Source organism: Alexandromys fortis, unplaced genomic scaffold, assembly GCF_014885135.2.
Source record: "Alexandromys fortis isolate MF-2015 unplaced genomic scaffold, M_Fortis_MF-2015_v1.1 scaffold_141, whole genome shotgun sequence".
In the NCBI taxonomy this organism is placed as follows: domain Eukaryota; kingdom Metazoa; phylum Chordata; class Mammalia; order Rodentia; family Cricetidae; genus Alexandromys; species Alexandromys fortis.
In genome coordinates, this window is record NW_026068060.1 from 3688668 (window position 1) to 3714741 (window position 26074).

Consider the following 26074-nt stretch of genomic DNA (forward strand, 5'->3'; position numbering starts at 1 on the left):
TATCTTTTTCAGATTATTCAGCTTCAGTACAGGATACAGTTGAATTTTATATCTGATCTTACCTTGTGAAATTTTGAAGACAGAGTAGTTCCCACAGCATTTCTCTAGGCAAGATTGTGTCTTCTGTGAATAAAACAGTTTTGTTTCTTCTCTTTCTATCTAGATGTCCTCTGTATCTTTTTCTTGCCTAAATGCCCTGGCTAGAACCTCCCCTACAGTGTTGAATAGAAGTGGTGAGTTGAGACTTTCTTGTCTTATTTCTGCTCTTCATGGCTAAGCTTTTATTTCACTGTTATGAAATGATATTATAGTTAGCTGTGAGTTTTCTTAGGTTACCTTTATGAAGCTGTAGAACTCACTTTATTATAGTTGCTGGAGTATTTTTTTATTTACAAAAGAATAAAATTGTCTTTTTCTCATCTGTTTAACTAATTGCACAGTTTGATTTAATTTCATTGATAAGGTATCATATTGGTTGGTTTTTTTCTGTTGAGTCAGCCTTGTATTGCTGGTATTGATTTCAGTCCATCATGATGTCTATCATCTGTTATCTGTCTATTGATTTAATCTAAGTTGAAGCATTTGAATATGTTATTGGGTTTATTTTGAAAGTATTTCATAGATATTCTGTTCCCATATTTCTAAGTCATTGACCTATAGTTTTCTTGTTAAACATTTGGTTTTTGGTACTAGTATTGGCTTTGAAAAATCAGCGTAGAAATGTTTTTGTGTTTGTATTTTGTGCATTTGTTAAGAACTGGTGTTAACCTTTTAAAAAGATTAGTAGAAGTCATGAGTAGAATTTAATTTCTTCATATATTGGTTTACTACCATAGAATTCTGAACCTGGACATTGTGTTGACTGGTTTGGTCACTAATCATCCTTTCCCTTGGTACAAGTCTATATAGATAATCTGTAAGATTTTGAGTTAGTTTTTGGACATTATATCTTTGTTAAATTGGGGGTCCTCTGTGTGTGCTGCGATTACCATTAATGAATAAAGAAACTGCTTTGGCAGAACTTAGGTAGGAAGGGAAAACTAAGCTGAATGCTGGGAGAAAGAAGGGCAGAGTCAGAGAGAGAAGCCATGGAGCCATCACCAGAGATAGATATGGTGAAACTTTGCTGGTAGGCCATGACTTCGTGGTGATGCACAGATTAATAGAAATGGGTTAAATTAATATGTAAGAGTTAGCCAGTAACAAGCTAGAGCTAATGAGCCAATGCAGTGTTTTAGTTAATACAGTTTCTGTGGGATTATTTCAGAGCTATGTGGCTGGGAACCAACAGTCGGCGCCCTCCTCCAACACTGTGTCATATAAAATATATTTCAGTCATTTTCCCACTTTGTTAAATCTAGGTAAAGTTTTAAAGTTCTTGGTTTTCTTGATTCTCTCTATTGCTTGTCTGTGCTCTAGTTCATTTTTGTTCAGTGCTTATTATTTCCTTTTTCTGGTATCTTAAGGTTGAAAATGAAATTCTTGACTTGGGTGCTTTTTAAAAGGGAATGTATGGCCATAAATTTCCTTTTAAGTCCTGTTTTAACTACATTAAATAAAATTTGCTCTGCATTTACTCTTTGACTTTTTCAATCCTGTGAACTTGATAATACCTACCTCCAGCTATCTTACTTGTATTTGCATCCTGAAGTGTATGTTTATATTTTCATAACTTTTTTGACCAATTGCTTTTTTCTGTTTATTTATCACACATTTGAAAATTCTTTAGATTTGTCTTATAGATTTCTAGCTTTATTTAATTATGTTTACTAAACATAGTTTGGATTATTTCTCTTTGAAATACCTTGTGGTTTTTGTTGGAACTTGTCATATGACCTGTCGCGGGAAACATTTAATTCAAATTTGAAAAGAAAGTGTGTTCTTCTCTTGTCATATGATCAGTTAGATAGAACCCTGTTAGACTTAGTTGGTTTGTAGTATTGACCAAATAGCTGTTTTCTTATTAATATTCTGCTTCGACTAAAAAGAGCACCATTGTGAAACATGTGGTACTATAATTAGACTATTGATGTTTATCCTCCCTGTTTATGTGCATACCACTGAACATAAGTAAGAATTATACCTTTAATATGTACTTGGAAAGTATCCTCCTCCTCTTCTTTTTTAATATAACCTTATTGTAAAAGGATCACCCTGACTACTGACTTGGTACAGATATATTTGCTAACTATTGCTGATCACTTATGTGGTAGGTACTATTGCAAACATTTTAATCAATTGGTTGTGGAAAAACTTCTGGATGTTTGATTCCTTGCATGACAGTGAATGCACTGTCAGGTGCAATATACTGCAGTTTGAGTATGGGTTGTGTCTCCAGAAGTTCAAGTGGTAACCGTTGTGTCACCAGGGCAGTGCTGTTGTGAGGTAAAGACTATGGGAGGTCTGTAAGTATTGAGAGTACCCTTAAAGAAGAGTCTGGGAGCCCATACATGTCTCACTGTCTGTCTCAGTGATCTGGATCATGGTGATAGTGTCTTGTCCTATGGAATCTTTTGTAATGTACTACTTTTATTGGATGCCAAAATCATAGTGCTACTAGAACTGTGAGCCAAAACGAATTCTTTCCCTTCCTAAGTTAGTAGCCCTAGATTTTGTGCAAAGTAATATGATACTTGTGCTAGCAGGTGACATTTAGACTAGAGTGTGTGGGGTCATTGAGTCCTCAGCTATACAGTGTGAAGTCCCTGTGGTCACCTGCATGGCTGTATACCTGAAATTCCAGTAAATATATTTGTTGGAGGGGAGAGCAGAATTCATGAATGGCCTTCCCTGATCCATAGATGAAATCTGGGAAATTAGAAACAAGAAAAGCAACAGAGATGCGATCAGAGATATCTCAAAAGCTATGGATAGTTTCACAGTTAGTACTCAGAGGAAAAATCAGTCGCTTTGGAAAGAAAAGCATCAGTCCCTAGATTCATGTAAGATGTAATGATTAAGAAACTTTTCTCATGAGAGGACATTAAGAAGTTGAAGCTTTCAATACTTTGTTCAAAAGCAAATAATAGATATTAAAAACATAACTTATAAGAAGACATTCTAATCTCTTCTTAGAAAGTTGGTTATGATCATAGAAACAGTCTTCATGATATTCATGAATAGCTTCCACTAAGGTGGGTACTTACTATTCTTAATAAAAAGTAAGCATTTCACATATATTTTAGAAAGTGTTTTTTTATTTTCTTGGTACATTCCCAATAAAGCTAGACTATTTTCTGTGTGAATGTATTTTTGATTTTAGTGCCCACTGTTTCTTAAATGTTTATGCAGTTGCAATTTCGTTATAGATCTCTAAAGAAATATTGGAATGCTTAGTAAGTTCTTGGTATTTTACAGGGTGCTTCTTATTAGTTGCTTATTGTAATGTGACAAAAACATGGATCCTTTGTTAATTTTTTTAAAATTTATTTTACATTCCTACTGAAGTTTCCCCTTCCATCTCTCTTCCTACTCCCCCTACTTGCCTCTTCTTTCCCCATCCACTCCTCCATTTCTATTCAGAAAAGGACAAGCCTCCCATGGACATTTGTAGGAAAAGGGCCCACTTGTTTTTCCTGGCTGCCTGGTTAGCTTAGCCCCGAAATAACCACACAGAAACTGTATTAGTTAAATCACAGCTTGGCCTATTAGCTCTAGTTTCTTATTGGTTAATTCTTACATCTTAATTTAACCCATTTCTATTAATCTGTGTATCACCATGTGGCAGTAGCTTGCCAGGTAAAATTTCCAGCATCTGTCTCAGGCGGATCTATGGCGTCTCTCTGACTCTTCCCTTCTCCCAGCATTCAGTTCTGTCTTCCCCGCTTACCTATGTTCTGCCCTATCAACAGGCCAAGGCAGTTTCTTTATTCATTAACCAATGAATGCAACCCATGGACAAAAGGACCTCCTACACCAGATATTGACAATATCAAGTTGTAGTAAGACTAAGCACTTCCCCTTGTATTAAGACTGGAAAAGGCAACCCAGTGAGGAGTAGAGTCCCAAAAGGCCCCAAAAGAGTCAGAGACAGTCCCTGCTCCTACTGTTAGGAGTCCCACAAGAATAAGCTACATAACTGTCACATTATGCAGAGGGCTGAGGTCAGTTCCATGTAGGCTCCAAGTCTCTGTGAGCCCCTATGAGTCTAGGTGAGTTGTTTCTCTGGGTTTTCTTATGATTTCCTTGACCCCTCTAGCTCCTTCAATCCTTTCTTCCCCTTTTCTGCAGGATTCTCCAAGTCTGCCCAATGTTGGCAGTGGATCTATGTATCTCTTTCCATTAGTTGCTGGATGAAGCCTCTCTGATGACTATTGAGCTAGGCGCCTATCTATGAGTATAGCAGAATATCGTTAGGCATCGTTACATTGACATTTTTCCCAGGCTATTTGGTTTTATCGTGGATCTCTGGGCCATCAGCTTCAGTGTCAAGGGTGCACTCACTCTCCTGTCATGGGTCACAGGCTGGGCCAGTCATTGGTTGGCTCCTCTCTGTTTCGATCTGCACTCCACTATTTTTTTATGTCAGTATTCTTGAGTTTTTTTATTTATTTTGGAGATCAACCCTCTGCCACATGTGGGGATGGTGAAGATCTTTTCCCATTCTGGAGACTGCTGTGTCCTTTGCCTTACAAAGAAGTTTTTAGTTTCATGAGGTCCCATTTCTTAACTGTCAATCTTCATATTTATGCTATTGGTGGTTTAATAAGGATTCTCTATCCTGTGCCAATAATGTATTCAAGGCTCTTGCCACTTTCTGTTCTATGAGGATTGGTGTATCAGGATTTATTTTGAGGTCTTTTATCCACTTGGACTTGAGTTTTATACAGGGTGATAGATATAGATCTATTTGCATTCTTCTACATGCTGACATTCAGTTAGATCAATACCATTTGTTCAAAGTGCTTTCTTTCTTCCATTGTATAATTTTGGCTTCTTTGTTGAGAATTAGATGTCCATAAGGATGTGGATTTACCTCTGACCCTTCAATTTGATTCCATTGATCCAAGTGTCTGCTTTTATGCCAGTAAACGTGTTCGTTTTATTACTATTGCTCTGTAGTAGAGCTTGAAATCTAGGATGGTGATACCTCTGCAAGTTCTTTTATTGTATAGGATGGTTTTAGGTATCCTGGGTTTTTGATTTTTCCATATGAAGTTGAATATTGTTCTTTCAAGCTCTGTAAAAAATTGTGTTGGTGTTTTAATGGGAGTTGCTTTGAATCCATAAATTGCTTTTGGAAAGATGGTACCATTTTACAATATTATTCTTTCCAGTTCATGAGCCTGGGAGATCTATCTATCTTCTGATATCCTATGAAATTTTTGTTTTCAGAGATTTGAAGTTCATGCCATATAGGTTCTTTGCTTGCTTGGTTAGAATAATGAAAAATATTGTATATTATTTTAGCTAATTGTGAGGGATGTTGGTTCTCTGATTTATTTCTCAGCCCTTTTATTGTTTGTATATAGGAGGACTACTTTTTTTTTTTCAGTTAATCATATATTCAGTCACTTCACTAAAGGTGTTTATCTGCTGTAGGATTTTCCTGGTTGAATTTTTTTTTTTTTTGGGTTGCTTATGTATACTATCATTTGACCTGGTAGTAACTTCTTAATTTCCAATTTGATTCCCTTTTAATCTCTTTTGGTTGCCTTATTGTTCTAGCTAGACAGCCTTGTCTTGTTCATGAAGATCAGAAAAACAAAACAGCCAAGCCACTAGAGAGCTCTTACCTCTATAAAACCTTCAGATTGAAAGAGCTAGTTCCTATCTCAACTTGGTTTATATTCCTCTTTAGTGTTGGTATTAAAACTGTGCACCACCACCACCTGACCTCTATGTAAGTGTATGCCACCTCTGCCTGGCCTGTATGACTGACCATTATGGCTGTTTTGTGTTCTGATCTTCAGGCAAGCTTTATTTATTAAAATACAAATTAAATATCATTCCTGGAAGTGGTGAAAAAGAGAGTTGGGACTGTTGGAGTTATATTGGACTGGCAAGGGCAGGTTTGGGGGCATTGTCAACTGGGTTCAGGATGCTAGCCTGATCTTTGGGAGAAGCAGATATGGGGCCTGGAATCAGGTGGCAGGAATCCTGTGTGATTATTTATTTGTTTGTTTGTTTATTGCAGCCCAACTGTTTCCTCCTTCTAATTCTCTGCGTCCTATTAATTTTTCCTTGGTCATTTGTCTGTTTTCAGCTTTTTATATGTCAGTATTTTTTTCAGTTACTTAGAATTATTATGAGAATTTAGTTATATTTCTTATTCTTACATGCTAACCATTTTCAGTATGTCCAGATAGCCCATAAAGTTTTAAAAGTCCTAGCAACTGTCATTATCAACAACAAAAATCCCTGATTTATTTTCTGTCCAGGGGAGCTTGCTATGTAATCTGGGCTCTCCTGAAATCAGTGATCACTTCTTAGTTCTGTGTTTTAGATATAACCCTACCTGATACTGCTAGTTGGACAGCGTATCTCTGTTCGTGCATATCACAATAGTTTTCTGTAAAATACTCCAATTGTGTTCAGATTCAGAGAGTTATCGCTTCAAAGTTTGCTTTTCTATTATCCGTTTAACCTTGGATATACAGGTGTAAATTTCCTAAGTTTAGGTTTTATAAAATCAAGTAATGTTAGTACTTGAATTTGAAATGTTTGTCAGGCCAGATCTTGTAGATCTGCTAATCATAGTTTTGACATATAATAAATGTTTGTATACTGTTGATACCTTTAGAGTTGATAAGACAGGATCATTCTTCATAATTCATACTGTTTTATTTTCCTTTTGCTTATATAACTTCATTAAACAGCAAAAATACTTTATATTTAATAAATCATATATACTCAGCATAAGTTTTTGTCTTATGATTTTATATATGGATTCTATAATAAAAGAATTTGATTAATGTAACTTCCTAACATGGGAGTGTAGAGTGTAACATTTTGAAAAAGAAATAGTGTATATATGTCATTTCAACTCATACTTGAGGAAGCCTGAATCCTTTCTAGAAGAGGCATGCTATATATTGAGCTAGTTGAAAACTCTGAACCCTAACATTTGTTTTTCTTCCATGTCTGAAACCAAATTGATTTTTGACAATTTCTGCATAGGCAAGTAATATTTGCATGAGAACTTTTCTGAACTGTGTTTCAGAGTACAGATTTGTTCTATAAATACCTGTAAAATTTGGTAACCAATCATAATTGATTTAAATGTTCTAATTTATTTGGGTAGCTAGTAATATGCAGTCTATGTAAAGGCCAGAAAAATGTTGGAAAGTAAATTAAATTTTAGAATCTCATTGATTATACCAGAGAAAACTTAAGAATAATAATTTATTCTGTGATGAAGTTACATATTAAAATTATAATTGTTTTTAAAAACAGAATCATGATCTTTAAGTATGTAATAATAAGTAGTCTTTATACAGGTTCTGGACATTCTTTGCCATTGTAGATAGAGAATTTTCTTTTACAAGTTGATTTCTTTTTTAAATATCGTGTACTGCATATGATTAGTTTGACCTCATCATCTTATTGTAAGGGGTGTTAATGAGTAAAAGTTCATTTTGTTATTTTCTTATAAAGCTTTTTGAGTTGCTGGGACCTGAAGGACTCGATCTGATTGAGAAGCTTCTCCAGAACAGAATTACAATTGTAGATCGATTTCTTAATTCTTCAAATGATCATAAGTTTCAGGTTCTTCAAGGTAAGAGTTCAGTAGGAATTTCAGCTTATATTTAAACCTGTGTATGCACTAGTTAATAACTGGACTTAGTGAATTATTTGAAAAACATGAAGTTTCGAATGTGGTATGTTGGAAGGCTATGGAGGAAGATGGAGAGGAGTAATGGGGCTAGATATGGTCATATTTCTTTATAGCTCTATGAAATTAAAAAATAATGTGTTTTAAAAAAGATTTGTTGGCTAATGAACCTTTGAGACAAAGCAGACCATAAAACATACATAAATGACACCAATAGGATATATTAGTGTTTGGACATAGCACTTTTTTGCGGGGGACGATTGGCATCTTAAGCAATATGGAAGAATTTTTTAAAAGCATGAATACATATATTATTTACTATGTGCCCAGTAGTATTATAGCTTGCTTCCAACTTTTTATTTTAAACATTTTCAAACCTGTTAAATTATAATACAGTAGATTCTTGAAATACTTGACATGTACTTATGTAGTTTTACCTCTCATTAGCATTTTGTTCCATTATTCGTTACACACACACACACACACACACATATACATGCGCGCGCGCACACACACACACACACAAGAGAGGAAGGTGGGAAGGGAGAGAGAGAGAGAGAAGAGAGAGAGAGAGAGAGAGAGAGAGAGAGAGAGAGAGAGAGAGAGAGAGGAGAGAGAAAAGACAACAAGAACACTGTTTAAGCCTTTTCCTTAACAAGCTTAAGAAATTGTGTACCTCGGGGCAATGCCCTGTAAGCTCTTATGAGTACAGGTAAGAACACTGACAGTCACCCTTACAACTGCTATGCTACTATCACACTTGGAAGTGGAACACCATGTATTGTTTGTATTTAAACTTCCCCCAGATTAGGGACAGTTGGATAAGAAACAAAATAATAAAATAAAAGCTACCGGAGGTATCTTGTCCATAGGGCTGCCAGACTCAGGTTTCAAATAGCAAAGTAAAAATGAAATTTCTTGAAACTTTTAATCAAATTTTCCTTGCCAGCCTTATTAACTGGGATTTTTTTTTAAAAAAATAATAAGACTATATGGAATTTTATACTTTTAATGTCTATTGTTGCTTGCGCTATGCTTACTTTCTATTTATGTCATTTCATTTTTTTCCTGGTGACGGCACTAAAAAGGCCTGATGGAAACAGCCTTGATTTAAATCCAAAATTACTTATGAATCTTCTCTAATCCTTATAAATGTTCTTAGAAGGCTGGGATAGAATTACAATTGTTAGAAACTTGGTCCTCCCTGGGATCTTCTCTGACATTCATAGGCTCCTCTCTTTCCTGCAGTAAATGCAAAATCATACATCTTAGAGATCACCTAGTTACCATTAGCAGCCAAGAGTATTTAGGCAAAATTCTGTTACATCGCATTTTTTGCTGTTTGCTTAAGCAGTATAGGATTGCAGCAGCAGCAACAGAACCTGTGTACTGAAGTCTTTTTTTTTTTTTTTTTCAATTCTCACTGTGAGTTTCCGATCGATGGCACAGGATTTAAGCTATGAAATCTCAAGTCCATCATCAGGTTCTCATAATGGCCTAAGTTGAAGTTGGGAAAACTGATTCTAAGGATAGTTAGATTTGATTCTATACTTGGATTCTAATTCACCCACTGTGGTGGTTTGAATATATTTGGCCCCCATAAGTTCATAGGGAGTGGCACAATTAGGAGGTGTGGCTTTGTTGGCGGTGGGTTTAGCCTTATTGGAGAAAATATGTCACTAAGGGGGCAGGCTTTGAGGTTTCTTAGACCCAGAAACCACCCCATGAGTCATTCGCCATGCTATTGCCTCTGAGTCAAGATGTAGGAGTCTCAGCTCCTGCCGTATGTCTGTCTGCCTGTAAGCCGACAAGTTCCCAGCCCTGAAGATAATGGACTGAAGTTCTGACACTGTAAGGGAGCCACCCCAAGTAAATGTTTTCTTTATAAGAGGTGCCATGTTCATGGTGTCTCTTCACAGCAAGAAAAACCTAAGATACCCACAAAACATTCAGTTCCAGGCCGTACATATGAATGTGAAATAAAACTGTGAACCTTCATTTTAACACTGATTTAAGACCAATGTAAGTGGTATTGAAAACCGTGAATCACGTAATTTAAATCTCAAAATTTAAACAATTACAAGGATTACATAAAAACCAACATTTTACAAATGCCCTTTTAAGGCTTTATCAGGGGTAATATTTTAAATAGTAAATGGTTAATTGACACCCATAGCCAAGTAATACCTAATTTAGAGGAGGGATTTTTATTGCTATATGAGAACTACATTTAAGCTTATAGGTGTTTTATATAAACCAGATACCACAGGTTTTAAAAATTTGTTATCTTTACTATTTTTTATAGAGAATAGATGGCTTGTATCCATAATAAAAGTTCTACATAATTTCTGTCTCAGTCTACTTCCATTTGAGAAAATTTATTTCTACTTTGGATGAAAATTTTGTTTTTTGTACTAAACTTAGTTCAGGCTTTATAAAACACTCCAGAAGCTTTTACTATGGACTATTTTTATAAAACTGCCACTTTTTCTAATGTAGAATTTTGTTTTAAAAGGAATAGATTTGCAAGAATTCTTCTGCAGCGTCTTAAGGGAAGTTAAGGAGGCATCTCCATAATTATAAGACCACAAAGGTAGTGTTCAGATTCTCCAAAGCAGAAATTTTTAAGACTGTTTTATCTTTTATTATATCAAATCTGTGGACAAAGATTCCAAAACAGAGAAGGAGGAGTCCAGTCACATCACCAGCTGCTCTGCCTATCCCGCTAGGGAATCAGCTCTCTGCTGCTGCACTATAATAACTTCATGACCTCCGTTCATCAAGGGCCAAGATGTAGCTCTGCCAATTCCCTCATTGTCCCAGAGGGAGCACATGACCCTTACCCTCAGTTCTTATCTGATCATGTACCCAGAGAAGACCATGTCCATAGGGGTAAGTCACCCCAATACCATTGACCTATAGGACTGAATTCTTATAACAGTTCTCCTGCTGGCCCTGAATATAAGATCTGCACTGATAAATTGTAGGCAGCTCCGTGTTGCACTGTGCAGCCTGAGTCCACCCAGAGTGACTGTAGCCATTTTGACATGTACATTCCCACAAAAAATAAACCAAGGAACAGTGTATTTTAACCTTGTAAATCTTGTTTCATTTATTCCTTTTCAATTCTTTCAAAATGCTGGTAATGCTTCAATTTTGGAAACATTGATTTAAGTGGATAGAAGTAATTTAACCAACTACCATTATATCTGGAACTAAGAAATGTACCTTTCAATAAAATTAATAAAATCCAAAATACTGGGGGAACCAGCAGCATTTAAGAACAGTTAAACCCTCTTTATTTGTAAACTGTTTTTTCATAAGTAACAGTATTTTATACTTCAATCCTGAAATTTATAAGCTCTGAAAAATTTGTGTTATCTTGGTTAGTATTCTAAATGTTACTACCAACATAAACATGAATTATAGTTTCACAGTTTTTAAAAGCTGTAGTGAGTCAGAGAGTAGTTAGTAATTCCAGTTATGATCATATTTTATTCTCATTTTACATATTTTGTTTTATAATGATAACATAGAAACAATGTTCTTTTTAGTCAACACTAAATATTAATTTTTTTCTGTGCTGGAAATTGAACTTAGGGCTTCACACATGCTCGGCAAGAATTCTATCATTGAGCTCCTTTCCTAGTCCCAAACTAAATTTAAATTGTTTAAAGTGTATTTGAGATACACTTATGTATCTGACCAGAAATGTTTTCTACTCTTCTCACATGGCTTTTACTTTTATTCTTTATAGGATTGTTGTTCATGTTGCTTCTATTTATAACTAGCTATATTCTTGAACATTTTTCTTATTTTAGCAGAAAACTTTATCTTGAATATTTTTAATTACCATAATTTTTATTGATTCTTGGGAGTTAATACATCATGCACCGCAATCTCACTCATTTCGTAGTCCTTCCATGTCCATCCACCATCCTTGTAGCCTGCCCCCACCGAAGAAGATTTCAAAAGAAAAGAAAGAAAAAAAAAACGCTTTATGCCTCCATCTTTTTCTCTCCATCACATACTCATTTTGCAGCGTGTCATGCAGTATATCCTTTTGCCTAAATAGCTTTCATCACAAATATTCATTGCTATGAGTTATTGGTCTCATTCAAGGCCTCTGGCTTCTGGTACACCATCAGTACTGGACCCTCACTGAAACTTCTCTCAGACAGCATGGCAACCATTCCTCAGGACCAGTTAGTCCCTTCACGTGCCCCAACAGCTCACAGATAGATGTTTCAGGGGATGGGGGGGGGGCAACTCCCAAGTCCTGGATGTGGACCTGGGTATAAAGTCATTAATTCAGTTAAACAGTATAACCTAAGAGAAAATCATCTTTATAATAATTCACAGGTAAAAATGCACAATAGAATGGGGATATTTCATGAGCTAATCACACTACATTAAAGGCAGTGGGGATCCCCCCACAGCCATTCACATTATGCCAGATCCCAGGCAAAAATGTCAGTGGCAAAAATGAAAAGGCACAGTAGTTGCAAGAGGCATTCTGGAACCGAAGCCCTTGGGGCCTCCTGTATCAGAGATTCACCTATCAGTGCCTTACATTCTGGTAAGCCAAACTTCTGAAGCTTAATTGCCTTCTGCTGCTCCTCTGACGTGACCATTGGTAACTCATCTTTGAAGACTATACATGATTCTTTTCTAGCATAATATGGTTTTATAAAAACATAAATTTCTATTTTACTCTTGAGTAACATTATATGTGATAGTTGTTATTGCGGTTATTTATTTTGTTTCTGCTTGTCTGTCTTTACAGATAGCATAACTAAAAACAAAACAAAACAAAACACAAAAACCATACATTGAAATAAGAGGATGTCATTTTGCAGACAATTTCACTTTTCTTTTAGTTCTCTGTACATGTGAAAACATTCACAATCTGGATTTTTTGGCATTGAAAGTTAATTATAAATTATATGCTATTGCGTAGAAAGTAAGGTATATGAGACAAATAGAACAAAATTTTTGTTAGAGACATAAAATTTTAATTTATCATAGGTCAAAGTCTTTCATCTTTTATGCTTTTGAAAAATACGTTTTAATGCTAATAAAGCCACATTTTAGATTATTTTATGTGATTGAGAATTAAAAAGGTTTACTCTAAGTTATGTAAGGATGCAGTGTGTGAGAAGTTTTAAGATTTGACTAAGAATAAATTTGAACCACATTTTACTGTCTTGGTGCTTTGTTTAATACCTTCCCTGTTCTAATTTGAATTTTTGCCATTTGATAAAATACGTTGTACCTGCGCTCTGTTCAGAGTACAGATAAGTCTCATTTGGTATTGTCTTCCTAGCTTCGTTGTGCCACGTTCTCAATATTGTAAATACTTACTGACGTTGACTCCTTTTTAGTGGAAGTTCTGTTAGTTCCTTTGGGACTGTAGGGACTCAGAAAGACTTTAAAAACAAAAGGTATGGAGTGGTGGTGGCACTTACTTTAATCCCAGTACTCGGGAAACAGAGACAAGTGGATTTCTGTGAGTTCAAGGCCAGCCTGGTCTACAATGCTGATGCAAGGGCAGCCAGGACTGTTACATAGAGAAAGCCAGTCTCAAAAAACCAAACCAACCAACCCAATAAATAAATAAATAGCCACAGAAGGTAATCCTGTTGGAAAAACATCCTGAAAATTGAGGTGACTACACACAAACTTAACTCATACTTTAATAAACAGTAAGCTTTGGTTGATCTAGTTCTCTTGCGTTTCTATAAGAAGGTGGACAGTAATGTTGTTTTGACCACTGTCTGTGGATATATCCTGAGCTGTGAAAAGTAGTAAATGTATGATAACCTAGAATAGCAAGGCTAATTACTTAGAGGAAAGTTGTATTTAATATATAACATTATTATTTTATCACAGAAATAGTAAATTAATTAAAAATTGATAAGTATATATTTGAAATTATGAACAGATTATTATAAAATATGAAATTTAATTTTTGTCATTTTGATGTTATATGAAAAATTAAATGATCCCAGTATCCCTTACAGTATTGAATCATTAAAAAGAAACTTTTGCTGATTTTTCTTAAGTTACTATGCAATACTATGTAGATACCATGTTTTTAATGTTTTAAAAATATGTAATTGAGTAAATCAACTATAAAAAGTGAGTTGTTAGAGAATTGGATTTTGTTATGTCTTTGTGGTGGAAAATGGTTTTCATAAAGGTCATGTCTGAGATTTATAATTCATTATATTTTTTAATTACTTTACAGATAGTTGTAAAAAACTTTTAGGTGACAATGCCAAGCCTAATTATGGATGTCAAGTCACTATTCAGTCTGAACAAGAAAAACAGTTAATGAAACTGTATCGCCGTGAAGAAAAAAGGATTTCCAGACAAAAAAAGACTGGAGAAGATGGGGAAGTTTCTGGAGAAGGACTTTTGTCCTTTGATCCTAAGGAACTCCGGATACACAGGTAGTAAAAGTCAGGTGCTGAAAACATGCAAGTGGTGTGATTTTACTTGTAATTTGTTCTTTAGTTTTTTAGTAATTTGGTGATTCTCTTAGAACCTTGCTTTCTATGACAAAATAAAACAATCACTTTTTAATTAGAGCAAGTCTTGATTGAATTCATATAAGTGAAACATTTCATTTATAGAGGTAGAGGTAGGCTAGTCTAAGTTGCCCAGTATACACTTTTCAGTTAAGTTACATGACTGCTACATGGATATAGTTTTACATGTTTTTGTTTTCAATTTAATGATATGTTTTTTTCCTTGTTATTTAAAAGTTAAAAAATGAAAATGATTGAAGTATTTGTTTAAATTTGCAGTTTTGAACCTATGGGTCTCCATCTGTTGTCAACCCCTTGGCAAACCTCTATCTCCAAAACATTTACATTGCTATTCATAACAGTAGCAAAATTACAGTTAAAAACTAGTAAGCCATCCTTACTAACCTCTTTTAAAAGTAGCAACTGGATACTTAAAGCATATTTATTTCTTCTAAGACTTCTAGGTTGCTAATATCTCCCTTTGTAGTTGAAGTTCTCTCTTTTTAATGGAGTACCTAGAATAACTATCATAATGGCTTCGTTTAGGTGTATGATTTTATTTTTAAAGTAATAGTGTCAAATTTGACTTTTTATTTATTTACCTTTTTATTTATAGAGAACAGGCACTTCTGAATGCTAGAAGTGCTCCAATTCTGGGCAGGCAGAGAGACATGGAAGCTGAAAAAGTCCATTATCCCCATGTTTATGATTCCCAGGCTAAGGCCCGAGAAACATCAGCATTCATTGCTGGTGCCAAGGTATGTCATTGTAAAATAACCACTTATGGAAACAGGTATTTTCTGAGGAAATGCCTGCATAGATTTTTCCTATGTCCTTGACTATATTATCGTTGGATACAATATGCTAAATTATATGTTAAAATAATAGGAAAATGGAATATTGCAGTATATCTTTTAAGTTCCTGAAATATATTTAAATTGTTTTGTATTTTAATAAATTTAAATATGGTCAGTATCTAGAACATATTCACGTTTTTGATTATTTCAGTTTGTATTTATGAATTGTATCCATTGTATTATTGACTGGTTAAACTTAGACTATTACATATTTTTTCTGGTTATGAGAGAACATTTGTGCTCAAGAATACTGTGTAGCTAGTGTGTTCTTTCAGTTCATCACCTTACTGTGCTCTGTGATACCCGATTCCTGAATGTCTGTAGGTGTAGTTCATGTTTATTTTTCTCTCATTTAGATTTATTTCCTTTATATTAGCTGGATTTATTTGTCAGTACTTTGTCATAAAGCCAGTAACATTTTGTCATCATCTCTAATTTAACTAAAATCTTACCAGAGCAGTGGTTTTTATTTTATTGGAATTTTATTTTTGATGCTTATAGATGATTTTACCAGAAGGAATTCAAAGAGAGAATACCAAGCTGTATGAAGAAGTACGGATCCCTTATAGTGAGCCAATGCCAGTTGGCTTTGAGGAAAAGCCAGTTTATATCCAAGACTTAGATGAGGTAAGATGAGCTTTTGAGTATGGAAGTTATCATTGGCCAATGAATCTAGTTAAGAATATAGATAGATAACTGGTTGCTTAAGAAGTAAGCTGTTGGAGTGTAAATGGTGAAAATGGATACATTCCTTTCTTCATACATCAAACACTTTCATATATGCCTTTGCATTACGTTTGTTTATCTTTTGTTCATTTTGGTCACTACAGCTAAATTTTTGTGTGTATATGTTCATGTGTGTGTATATGCACATTTGGGTACAAGTGCTTTTCTCACTTGCCCAAGCGAGACAAAAGTTGTGTGCTTCTGTGCCATTTTATTTTAAATGTAGGTGCTGGGTATCCAAACTCATGCTTCTTTAGTAAGCATGTACTGTCTTAGCCATCTTCTCTGCCCTTCTGTTATGGAATATTATTTTAAGCCATGTTACTTTTGTTTATGCTGTGGAACATTTGTTTAATGATGTAAAGATGTGTTGCTTTTGTATATGCTGCATTTGTTTAACTCTGTGAAGCTGTGATTCTTTGCCTGTCTAAAACACCTGATGGTCTAATAAAAAAACTGAATGGCTAATAGTGAGGCAGGAGAAAGGATAGGCAGGGCTGCCAGGCAGAGAGAATATATAAAAGAAAACTCTGGAAGAAGGAGCAAGATAGAACAAGAAGAGGAGGATGTTAGGGGGCAGCCATCCAGTCAGCCACAGAGTAAGAGTGAAAGTAACATATACAGAAGAGAAAGATAAAATCCCAGAGGCAAAAAGTAGATGCTATAATTTAAGGAAAACTGCTTAGAAACAAGCCAAGCTAAAGTCAGACATTTATAATTTATAATTAAGAATAAGCCTCTCTGTGTATGATTAATCTGGGAACCAGTTGTTAGGTCACCCAAAAGAGTAAAGAATTAAAAAAAAAAATCAGGAGCACCCTTCAGCTGATTGTTTTTTTAAATTACATCATATGAGCTTACTTAAATATATTAAGGGTGTGATATATTGATATATCAAATGATCATCATATATAATAAAGTACCTTTCTTGCTTGGGTGAACAAATTCTAAGTTCTTTTATTTTTCTATAAATTGATTATTGAGAAAATTTAAATCTTGTAGAAGGTTTCTGAATAGCATACTTGTATCAGCATTTGCTTTACTTCAAAGTAAAGTATCACTTAATGTGTCCCTAGTATTTAATCTGTTCCATTGTGAGGATACAGTTGCTTGAGATTTGAAAGATAGCTTTTGGTTAAGAGAACACTTGCTGCTCTTGCAGAGGTCAGGGGTTCATTTGCAGCACCCACATGTCTGTAACTCCAGTTCTAGAGGATCTAATGCCCGTTTGGTCTCTGTGGGTACTAAGCACACATGATGCACAAACATGCATGTTGGCAGTCATATAGACATAAAGATCTTAAAGATATGTATGCATGTGTATAAAGAGAAAGAGAACATGAGTTTGAGAGGGATTGAATAAAGTGGGGACATGACAGGAGTTGGAGGGAGGAAATGATACAATTATATTTTAAATGAACTAGAGAGAAATAAAAATTGTGATTAATTCTTTTTAATTAATAACAAAACTGTAACTGCTTCTTTTTAATATGTAAGTAATATATAGATATTCAGAAATATCAAATACAGGCAAATCAGAAGAGGAGCATAAAGTAACAAAATATACCTACAGAATGACCAAAATTCTTTCAATATACACTTACATTTGTGTCTTTTTAAATGGAATTATATCATACACAAATACATACCTGCACATGAAGAAGGATGCTTAAAAGAAATCCCATACTAGCTTAAAATCGAGAATTATAGAAGGTTATTTATTTATGGGTAGACTCACGAATCAGAATCCTCAGCTGGAATGGAAAACAGAAACCATACCCCCCCCCAGCCAGAAAAGAGGCGGGACGCATGATTTACATAGGCCTAAATAGTTTAAGTGGCCATGCCCCAGGGGGTGGGTAACTACTGGCTATAGGATTTCCTACAGCATACATATGCTGGAATACTTTCTCTGTGTCAGTTGTTCTTTCTGCTTTATCATTTCTTTAATTATTATACAACATTACATTTTATGTTTTTATTTTAAATTAGTTTCTTAAAATTGCAAATTTTAGGTTGTTTTATACAATAAGGCTTTATAATAGAACAGAGTTCTTATAACAGCTTGTATGATGGTTTTCATCCAGTATGTCAGGATTGCCTGTAGAACCTTTTAGTGTCTCAGAGCCTTGACTGCTGATTAATTCCCAGTCACTAAGGTGGAACCCACATAGGTTGTGAAGATAGTGTTTGACACTCTATAGATAATTCTGAAAGATAGCCAGCACTGAGATCCTATAGAATTAAGCAGTTTTATTAAATAATTATAAGGAATATAAACAGTTATACTAAATCATAGGCAGCTATCTCAGAAATTGTTTTTACATATTAAATCTTTAATGTTTTATATAAAAATTGAACTTATTATCTATAATGATGAATGAACCACAGTTCATTGTTTTCTGACATATTTATCTCTAAACAAATATTAATTCAAAATATGTTGGTGATAAATTGGTCAATTCTATCTATAGCCTCTGCCAGAAGCTACTGTAGTCACAGATTCTTTTCATTGCCATGTGATATCTTTTGGGGTTGTTCTTCCTGCAGATGATATGGAAAACCACTAGTCAGTTACCTAGTCCACTGTTGAAAGATGCCTGTTTTGTCTGTAGTTTATTGGTGTTCTAAAAACCTATTTGTGTACTTAGACTGTCATGAAAAATCCATAGATTGGCTTGAGCGGAGATTTGCTTTTTTCTTTTCTCAGAGTTCTGATGATATAAGCTGAAGATACAGGTAATGCTAGAAGGTTATTTCTGATGAGAATTCTTCTAGGCATCTAATCTCCAGCATTTTTCTTATGTCCTCTTGTAGTCTGTTTTCTGTATGTCCGAGGAAAGAGGTACCTCTTCTTCTTCTTAGATGGACATAAGGCCTATCTACTTAGGACACTGTTATGGACTCCATTAGCTTTAGCTACTGCTTCACCAGTTTCTATTATAGCTGAATAACTTTCTCATTTTTACTTGACACTTTATTAAAGTATAATACCTTCCCTCCCTGTAATTCCCAGTTAGAGAAGGAAAACATTTTCTATCGTTTGGTAATAATTTGTCTTGAAATGCAATTGGCCATTTAAGCACCTACAGAGAAAGATCGGTCAGTAAACAGATCTTTTCACTTGATAAAATTCTCAATTTCCAGAAAATCTTGCTGGTTTTAGTACAAAAAATAAAATTAAAATCAATGTAGAAATACAAATGCTTCATTTTACAACCTCATGATTTTGTGAATGGAACAGAATAATGATGAGTGTTAATTTTATCCATTCCCTGGCCCACTTCATATTCTTTTAGATGAGATACCTGTTTTGTAGGAGATATATTTTTATTTCAAAAGACAGAGAAGACAGAGTAATAATAATAATAATAAATATATTATTATGTTACACTGTGGTTTTTATCCTGTGTGTCAGGGTTACCTGATCACTTTTTCTTAGTTAATTTTTTTAAAGTTTTATTTATTTATTTTACATCCCAACTGGAACTTCTCCTCACTCCTCTCCTCCCACTCCCTTATCCCCTTCTTTTATGCCTCCCCCAATTTACCCCTCCTCCCTATTCACTCAGAAAGGGGCAGGCCTCCTATGGGCATAAGTAAAGCATGACCTATTGGGCTGCAGTAAGACCAAGCACCTCTCAAGGCAATCCAACTTGAAGAATGAGTTTACAAGATCCAGTCAAATCACCAGAGACAGCCCCTGCTCCCATTGCCAGGAGTCACAAAAATAAACCAAGCTATATAACTGTGAGTCTAGGTCAGTCCTGTGCAGGCTCCTTGGTTGTTGGTTCAGAGTCTGTGAAAAGTTCAGAGTCCCATGAACCAGGCTAGCTGTTTTTGTGGGTGTTCCTCCAATGTCCCTGACACCATGTTTCCTACAGTCTATCCTCCCTTTCCTCAACACGACTCTCTAAGCTTGGCCTAATGTTTGGCCCTGGGTCTCTGAATCTGCCTTCCTCATTTCAGATGAAGGTTCTCTGATGACAACCAGGGTAGTGGCCAATCAGATCACAGGGCATGGCCATTTTAGGCTATGCATTCAATGCTCCCAAGATTCTTATCTGGGTCCATCCTTTTATCAGGCTTCTATTCAACCTGGTAAAGCACCTTATCTCAGCACTATAACACTCTGCACATACCCCAAACCTTCAAGTTCCTATGTCCATCCCCCCCACCCCCTCCCCCACTAAGGAGTTCTTCTCTATTTCCCCTTCCCTGGAGATCCATACCTTACCCTCTTGGGCCCTCCTTGTTATCAAGCTTCTCTGGGTTGATGGATTGTAGCATGGTTATCTTTTTATTTATAGTTAATATTCATTATAAATGTGATATATAAATTCACTATAATATGAGTGAGTACATAACTATGTTTGCTTTCTGGGTCTGGGTTACCCCACACACGATGATTATTTCTAGCTCTGTCCATTTTCCTTCAAATTTCTTGATGTTACTATTTTTAACAGCTAAGTAATACTCCATTGTGTAAATGTACCACTTTTTTTGTCCATTCTTTGGAAACCATGTAGGTTGTATCTATGTTCTAGCTATTATTACAAATAATGTTGCTATGGACACATTGAGCAAGTGTCCTCATGGTAGGATTGAGTATCCTTTGAGTATATGCCCAAGAGTGGTATCACTGGGTATTGAGATAGATTGAATCCCAATTTTCTGAGATACTCCATGTTGACTTCCCAAGTGGCTAAACAGTTTCAAAATGAACTGTGTATTGTTCAGTTTTCCATTTATATTAAAATTATTAAAAAACATGTCTTAACAGAAGGATTGGCTTAGTTTGATTCACGGTTTAGTCCATGATCGTTTCCTTTATTGTTTCTGGCTCTAAGATGAGGAAGAAAACAAGATGGCCAATGGCTCGATGGAGAAAAGGGCAGGTGGGTCAGGAAGCAGAAAGGGGCAGGAGGCAAAATATTCCTGTCAGTTGTCCATAGGTGTGTGGATTTATGTGTAGGTCTTCAGTTCCATTCCATTGATCAGTGTGTCGTCTGCTTCTGTGGGAGTACTTTACTGTTTTTATTACTTTGTAGCTCTGTAGTACAATTTAAAATTGGGTTGAGTGATACCTCCCACGGTTCTTATCATTCAAGATTATATTGGTTTTTCTGGGTTATTTGTGTTTCAGATGAAGCTGCAAACTGCCTTTTCAACACATGGGAAGAGTTGTGTTGGAATTTTGTTGGGGAATACATTCCATCTGTACATTGCTTTTGGTAGAATGACCATTTTTCTGCATGAACCTGGGAGATCTATCTTCTCATATCTTCTAAGATTTTTTTAATACCTTAAAGTTTCCTTTTTTATCATAGAAGCCTTTCACTTGCTTGGATAGAGTTACTCTGGGATACTTTTTGAGGCTGTTATGAAAGGTGTTGTTTCCTGGATATCTTTCTCAGTCTATTAATCATCTTTATATAGGAGGGCTACTGATTTTTGTGAGTTAATTTTTGTCAATCTACTTTGCTGAAGTAGTTTCCTGGTAGAAATCTTAGGGTCATGTACTATCATATCATCTGCAAAGAAAAATATTTTGACTCCTTTCTAAAACACAATTAATAAAAGCTCAGAGAGAGAAATTTGGGTTCATCCTGAAGATCTGAAAAACAAAGCAGCCTGCCACTGGCTCATACCTTGACCTCAATCTGAAATGGTGATCCTGCCTCCAGGAATCTTAGAATGAGACTGTGACTGAGCTTATCTGATTATGATTTAATCTTGGTAAGTGTTATGTTTTGAGAAAATTACCTTTTTTCTTTTCTTTTCTTTTCTTTTTTTTTTTTTTTTAGATTTTCAATTCAGTAGAGTACAATTTTTTAAAGTACGTGTAAGCTAGTGTGACTAGAGTAAGAGCTCTGGAGCTGCAAAAGTATCCTGACTTTTCCAGAAGCCAGGCTATACCTAGTACTGCGATAGGACAGCTCTGAAGAGGTAGAGCCACAATAGTAGAGCTGCAATAGGGCAGCTCAGCCCTGGAGGGAAAGATGTCCTGATTTGTCAGGAAGCCAGGTGAAACCTAGAGCTTCAGTAGGACAGCTCAGGAAAGTAGAACTCCAGGACAGTTCTGGAGGCTGGAGCGTCAATAGAGTGGTTCAGCCATGGAGAGAGAAGAATTTTTGATTTGTCGGCAGGTCAAGCAATTCCTGAAGCTGGGGTGCAGTGGAGGGTAGTCTCCTCACAGGATACAGCAATCCTGTTTCTTTCCTAGAGAGAGGCCTTACAGTTTAGCTCTGCTTTGTTCACCTAAGGGAATGTCCTAGCAGAGCTATATGCTGAGGCTCAAGATGGTACCTCTTCTACTATAATCTGCTAGAGGCAAACAAAACCCCTGCAGAAAATAAAAGTTGTTACTTTTTTGTTGTTGTTGTTCAGCCTTGTTTAACCTCCTAAAAAGAACATCTCAGCAAAGTTTTGTTTTGTTTTTTGGTTTAATTTTTATTTGTTTGTTTGTTTGCTTTTTTCTTTTTTCTGCTCAATCCCCTAATGGTGTGGAAGGTCCTTCTGTCTTTGTGTTGCTTTTATAGTTAATGAATAAAGGAACTGCTTTGGGCCTATAGCAGAGCTATAGGGGAACAGAGCTAGGTGGGGAAAATTAAACAGAATGCTGGGAGGTAGAGGGAAGAGTCAGAGAGATGCCATGGAGCCGCCACAAGAAATAGACGTGCTGAAACTTTCCTGGTAGGCCATGGCCTCATGGTGATATACAGATTAATAGAAATGGGTTAAATTATATGCAAGAGTTAGCCAATAAGAAGCTAGAGCTAATGGACCAAGCAGTGTTTTAATTAATACAGTTTCTGTGTGATTATTTTGGTTCTGAGCATCTGGGACGAACAAACAGCTCCTACTATACCCTAAAGTCTCAGCAATGTTCAATTCAGCTCCAGTGAATGAAGATCTTCACCCAAGATTCTTTTGAGAAAGGTATTTATTTGGAAAGGAGGAGTCCAGGAGAGTGGCTGCCTCTGCCAGAGTGGGAAAGAGCAGCAGCCCCACCTGAACTGGAAGGGGGACTTATATAGGGCTTCGAAGGGAGTGGAATTTTCCCAGGGAGAAATTTTTCTTCTCAGGGATTGGATAGTTTTTTTGCTCAGGGGTTGGTTAGTTTAGTTGTTCAGGGGCAGATTTAGCTTTGGTTTCAAAGCCAAACTCTGTTTCTTTCACTGGCCGTTTTTTTAACATTTTAGCTCTAGTTTAGGGGCCAGGGCATATTTCTTTCACTGGCTCTGGTTCTAGAGACAAGATGTATTTCTTTGACTCTGGTTTCAGAGTCAGGGCATGTTTCTTTGGTTCTGGGTTCAAGCCTAAAAGTGTTTTACTGGCTCTGTTTTCAGATCTGGGTGTGTTTCTTTCACTGACTCTGGGTTCAGAGTCAGGATGCTCAGGGATTGGTTGGTTTAGTTTTACAGTTGGTCAGGGGCATAGTTGGTTCTGGTTTCAGGGCGTTTCAGGGCCAAACTATGTTTCTTTCACTGGTCCTTTCTAGCCTTTTGATTCTAATCTTAGGACCAGGGTGTGTTTCTTTCACTGGCACTGATTCTAGAGACAAAAAAAAAAAAAAAAAAAAAATGTGTTTGTTTGGCACTGCTTTCAGAGTCAGGGCATGTTTTTCAGGTTCTTGGTTCAGGATTAAAAGTATTTCTTTCACTGGATCAGAGCTCATATACAGTGTGTGTTTCTATCACTGGCTCTGGTGTTAGAGCCAGAGCAGGTAGGTATATTTCACTAGCTCTGGTTTCAGGATCAGGGTAGGTTTTTTTTTTTTTTTTTTTTTTTTTTTTGGCTAGCTTTTTTTTTTTTTTTTTTTTTTTTTTTTTTTTTTTTTTTTTTTTTTTTTTTTTTTTTTGGCTAGCCCTTTTCTCTATAGTATGTCTTTATGAGTCTCTGTATATCCTTGGTATCTGTTCTTATGTCTCCCTTTACATATCTAATTTTGTTATTTTGGATGGTTTGTCAGTTTTATTGATTTTTCAAAGAATCATGGCTTTGTTTCATTGTTTCTTTGTTATGGGTATTTGTTTGTTTCTATTTTGTTGATATCAGACCCGAGTTTGATTATTTCTTGCCCTCTACTCCTTTTGGGTATGATTTCCCCCCCCCCTCTCTCTCCTTGTCCTCCTTCCCTTCTTCCTTCCCCTCTTCTTGAGATTGCAATGTGCTGTTAAGTTGCTTATATTAGATCTCTTCATTTTTTTTTAATAGGCACTTGACTTTATGAATTTACCTGTTAGAACTGCACTCATTGTGTTCCATAAGTTTGGGAATGTTATTTATTCATTTTAATTCAATTTTGGAAAGACTTTTATTTCTTTCTTGAATTCTGTCTTGACCCACTTTTTAGTCAGTAGTGAGTTTAGCAGTTTATAGGTAAAATGTGTTTCTCGGTATTGGGAGCTGATTCTTAGGAAAGGGAGCTGGCTCTGGATGGAGCTGTAGAGGACCACAGGAAGGACAAAGGTAGGGTTTTCCACCAGGATCTGCTTAGTCCTTTGGGGGAAGAGAATGAGCAGAGTCCACAACAGATCTACTGCTGAGTTGGGGATGAGACTTGGAGAGTGGGGGGTCAAGGTGAAGTGCATGTAACTTATCTGCTTCCCCGGCATGAGTGGCTTGTGGGTTACAGTGTGTGTCTGCTTGAATTGGGAGCAGGAGTAAAGCAATGAGTGGGTGCGGGGAGGTTAGGAGGGGAAGATCTGTGGGTCCACTGGAGACGGGGCCAGAAGGGTAGAAGAAACTGTAGTACATGTCCTTCTCCAGAGATGGGGATGAGCAGGGGTTTGGATCTGGAGGGTCAGAGGGAGAGGTGAAGATATACAATTTGCCTATCTGCTGTCCTTATCAGCATATCAAAATTTAAATCTTTTGTTTTCTTTTTTGTTTTGTTTTGTTTTTGTTTTTCAAGACAGGGTTTTTCTGTACTTTTGGAGCCTGTCCTGGAACTAGCTTTTGTAGACCAGACTATGAGATCCTCCTGCTTCTGCCTCCCGAGTGCTGGGATTAAAGTCATGTGTCACTATAGCCCAGCTTAAATCCTAATATTATCCAACTTTTTGAATCTTGAGGATGGTATTTTTCCATACTTTCCCCTTTCTGAAGATTTTGAGCAAGCTTAGTAGAAGTAAAGTAAAGGTTAAAATCAAGTAAAACCAATTAACACCACAGGTAAGAGCCAGGAACTAGCAATGACATTTCCTTTTGGGCAGCAACAGAATTTGACAGAGGCTGTTTTCCTTATATTTTATTGTCCTTATCAGCCACACAATTGTTTATCAGACAGCAGATTCTATAGTTGTTGAGCTTCTATGCGTTTTTTAATTGTCAAGACCAGTTAAATAACTTTTAGGTTGCAACACTTAAATGACAACCTAGAGGGATAGATATACACATAGCTATCGTGACTTATTTCTTTATGAAAGTAATACATTAGGTTCATGCGACACATCACTTTGTCAGCCTCCAGGTCTGTGTGAGCTTTGAACATATGAACTTTGTATATATAGTTATAAGACTGGTGATGTAAAAGTATCCTCACTTGTGATGGTTCTATCTAATGACACGGAAAGCAAACCTAAGCAAGTCAGAGTTATAACTAAGATTAAACTGTTGACGCTCTCTGAACTTCACGTGTTGGCATAGGTCCATGAAGGCATTTCATAGTGAGAGTGGGCATAATTGAAAGTGTGCTGGTGAAACTTTCTAATATGGAAGGGGAAATCTTGTAATACCCAACCCTTAGATAAGGAACTGTAGGCAACTAAACAGTGTTAAAAACAGAACTAGTTTTCCTAAGGAAGAGCCCCCAATACCAAGTAATCAGCTGTGAAATCATATACCTACTGGTAGCAATAAACATTCTGATCACTTTCTATGTATATGTTTAGAGGTGTGTGTGTGTGTGTGTGTGTGTGTGTGTTGGTGTGTTTTTAACAATAAGAACTAAAGAAATAATAGATGCCATGATGTTGAAAGAGTGCAAGGTGGGGTGTGTGTAGAGGTTGGGGTTGTCATACCTGGAAGGGTTTGGAATAAGGAAAGGGACGTTACAAGATGATGCAATGAAGCTAAATAAGAAGGAGAACCCAAAGAAAAACATATAGGCATCCTCCTGAATATTAACCTTCATCAGGCGACGAAAGGAGACAGAGACAGAGACCCACATTGGAGCA

The 26074-nt window shown here is 36.0% G+C and overlaps 1 protein-coding gene across 1 annotated transcript in view; it reads left to right on the plus strand.

Annotated features, from left to right (window-relative positions):
• Positions 1–26074, plus strand: part of Ascc3 (activating signal cointegrator 1 complex subunit 3) — a 289294-nt gene that overhangs the window by 62407 nt on the left and 200813 nt on the right. Inside the window, exons 5-8 of the mRNA XM_050120173.1 lie at positions 7597–7717; positions 14025–14229; positions 14924–15065; positions 15666–15791. Coding sequence (XP_049976130.1) covers positions 7597–7717; positions 14025–14229; positions 14924–15065; positions 15666–15791 — 594 coding nt within the window. The remainder of the gene's footprint in view (positions 1–7596; positions 7718–14024; positions 14230–14923; positions 15066–15665; positions 15792–26074) is intronic.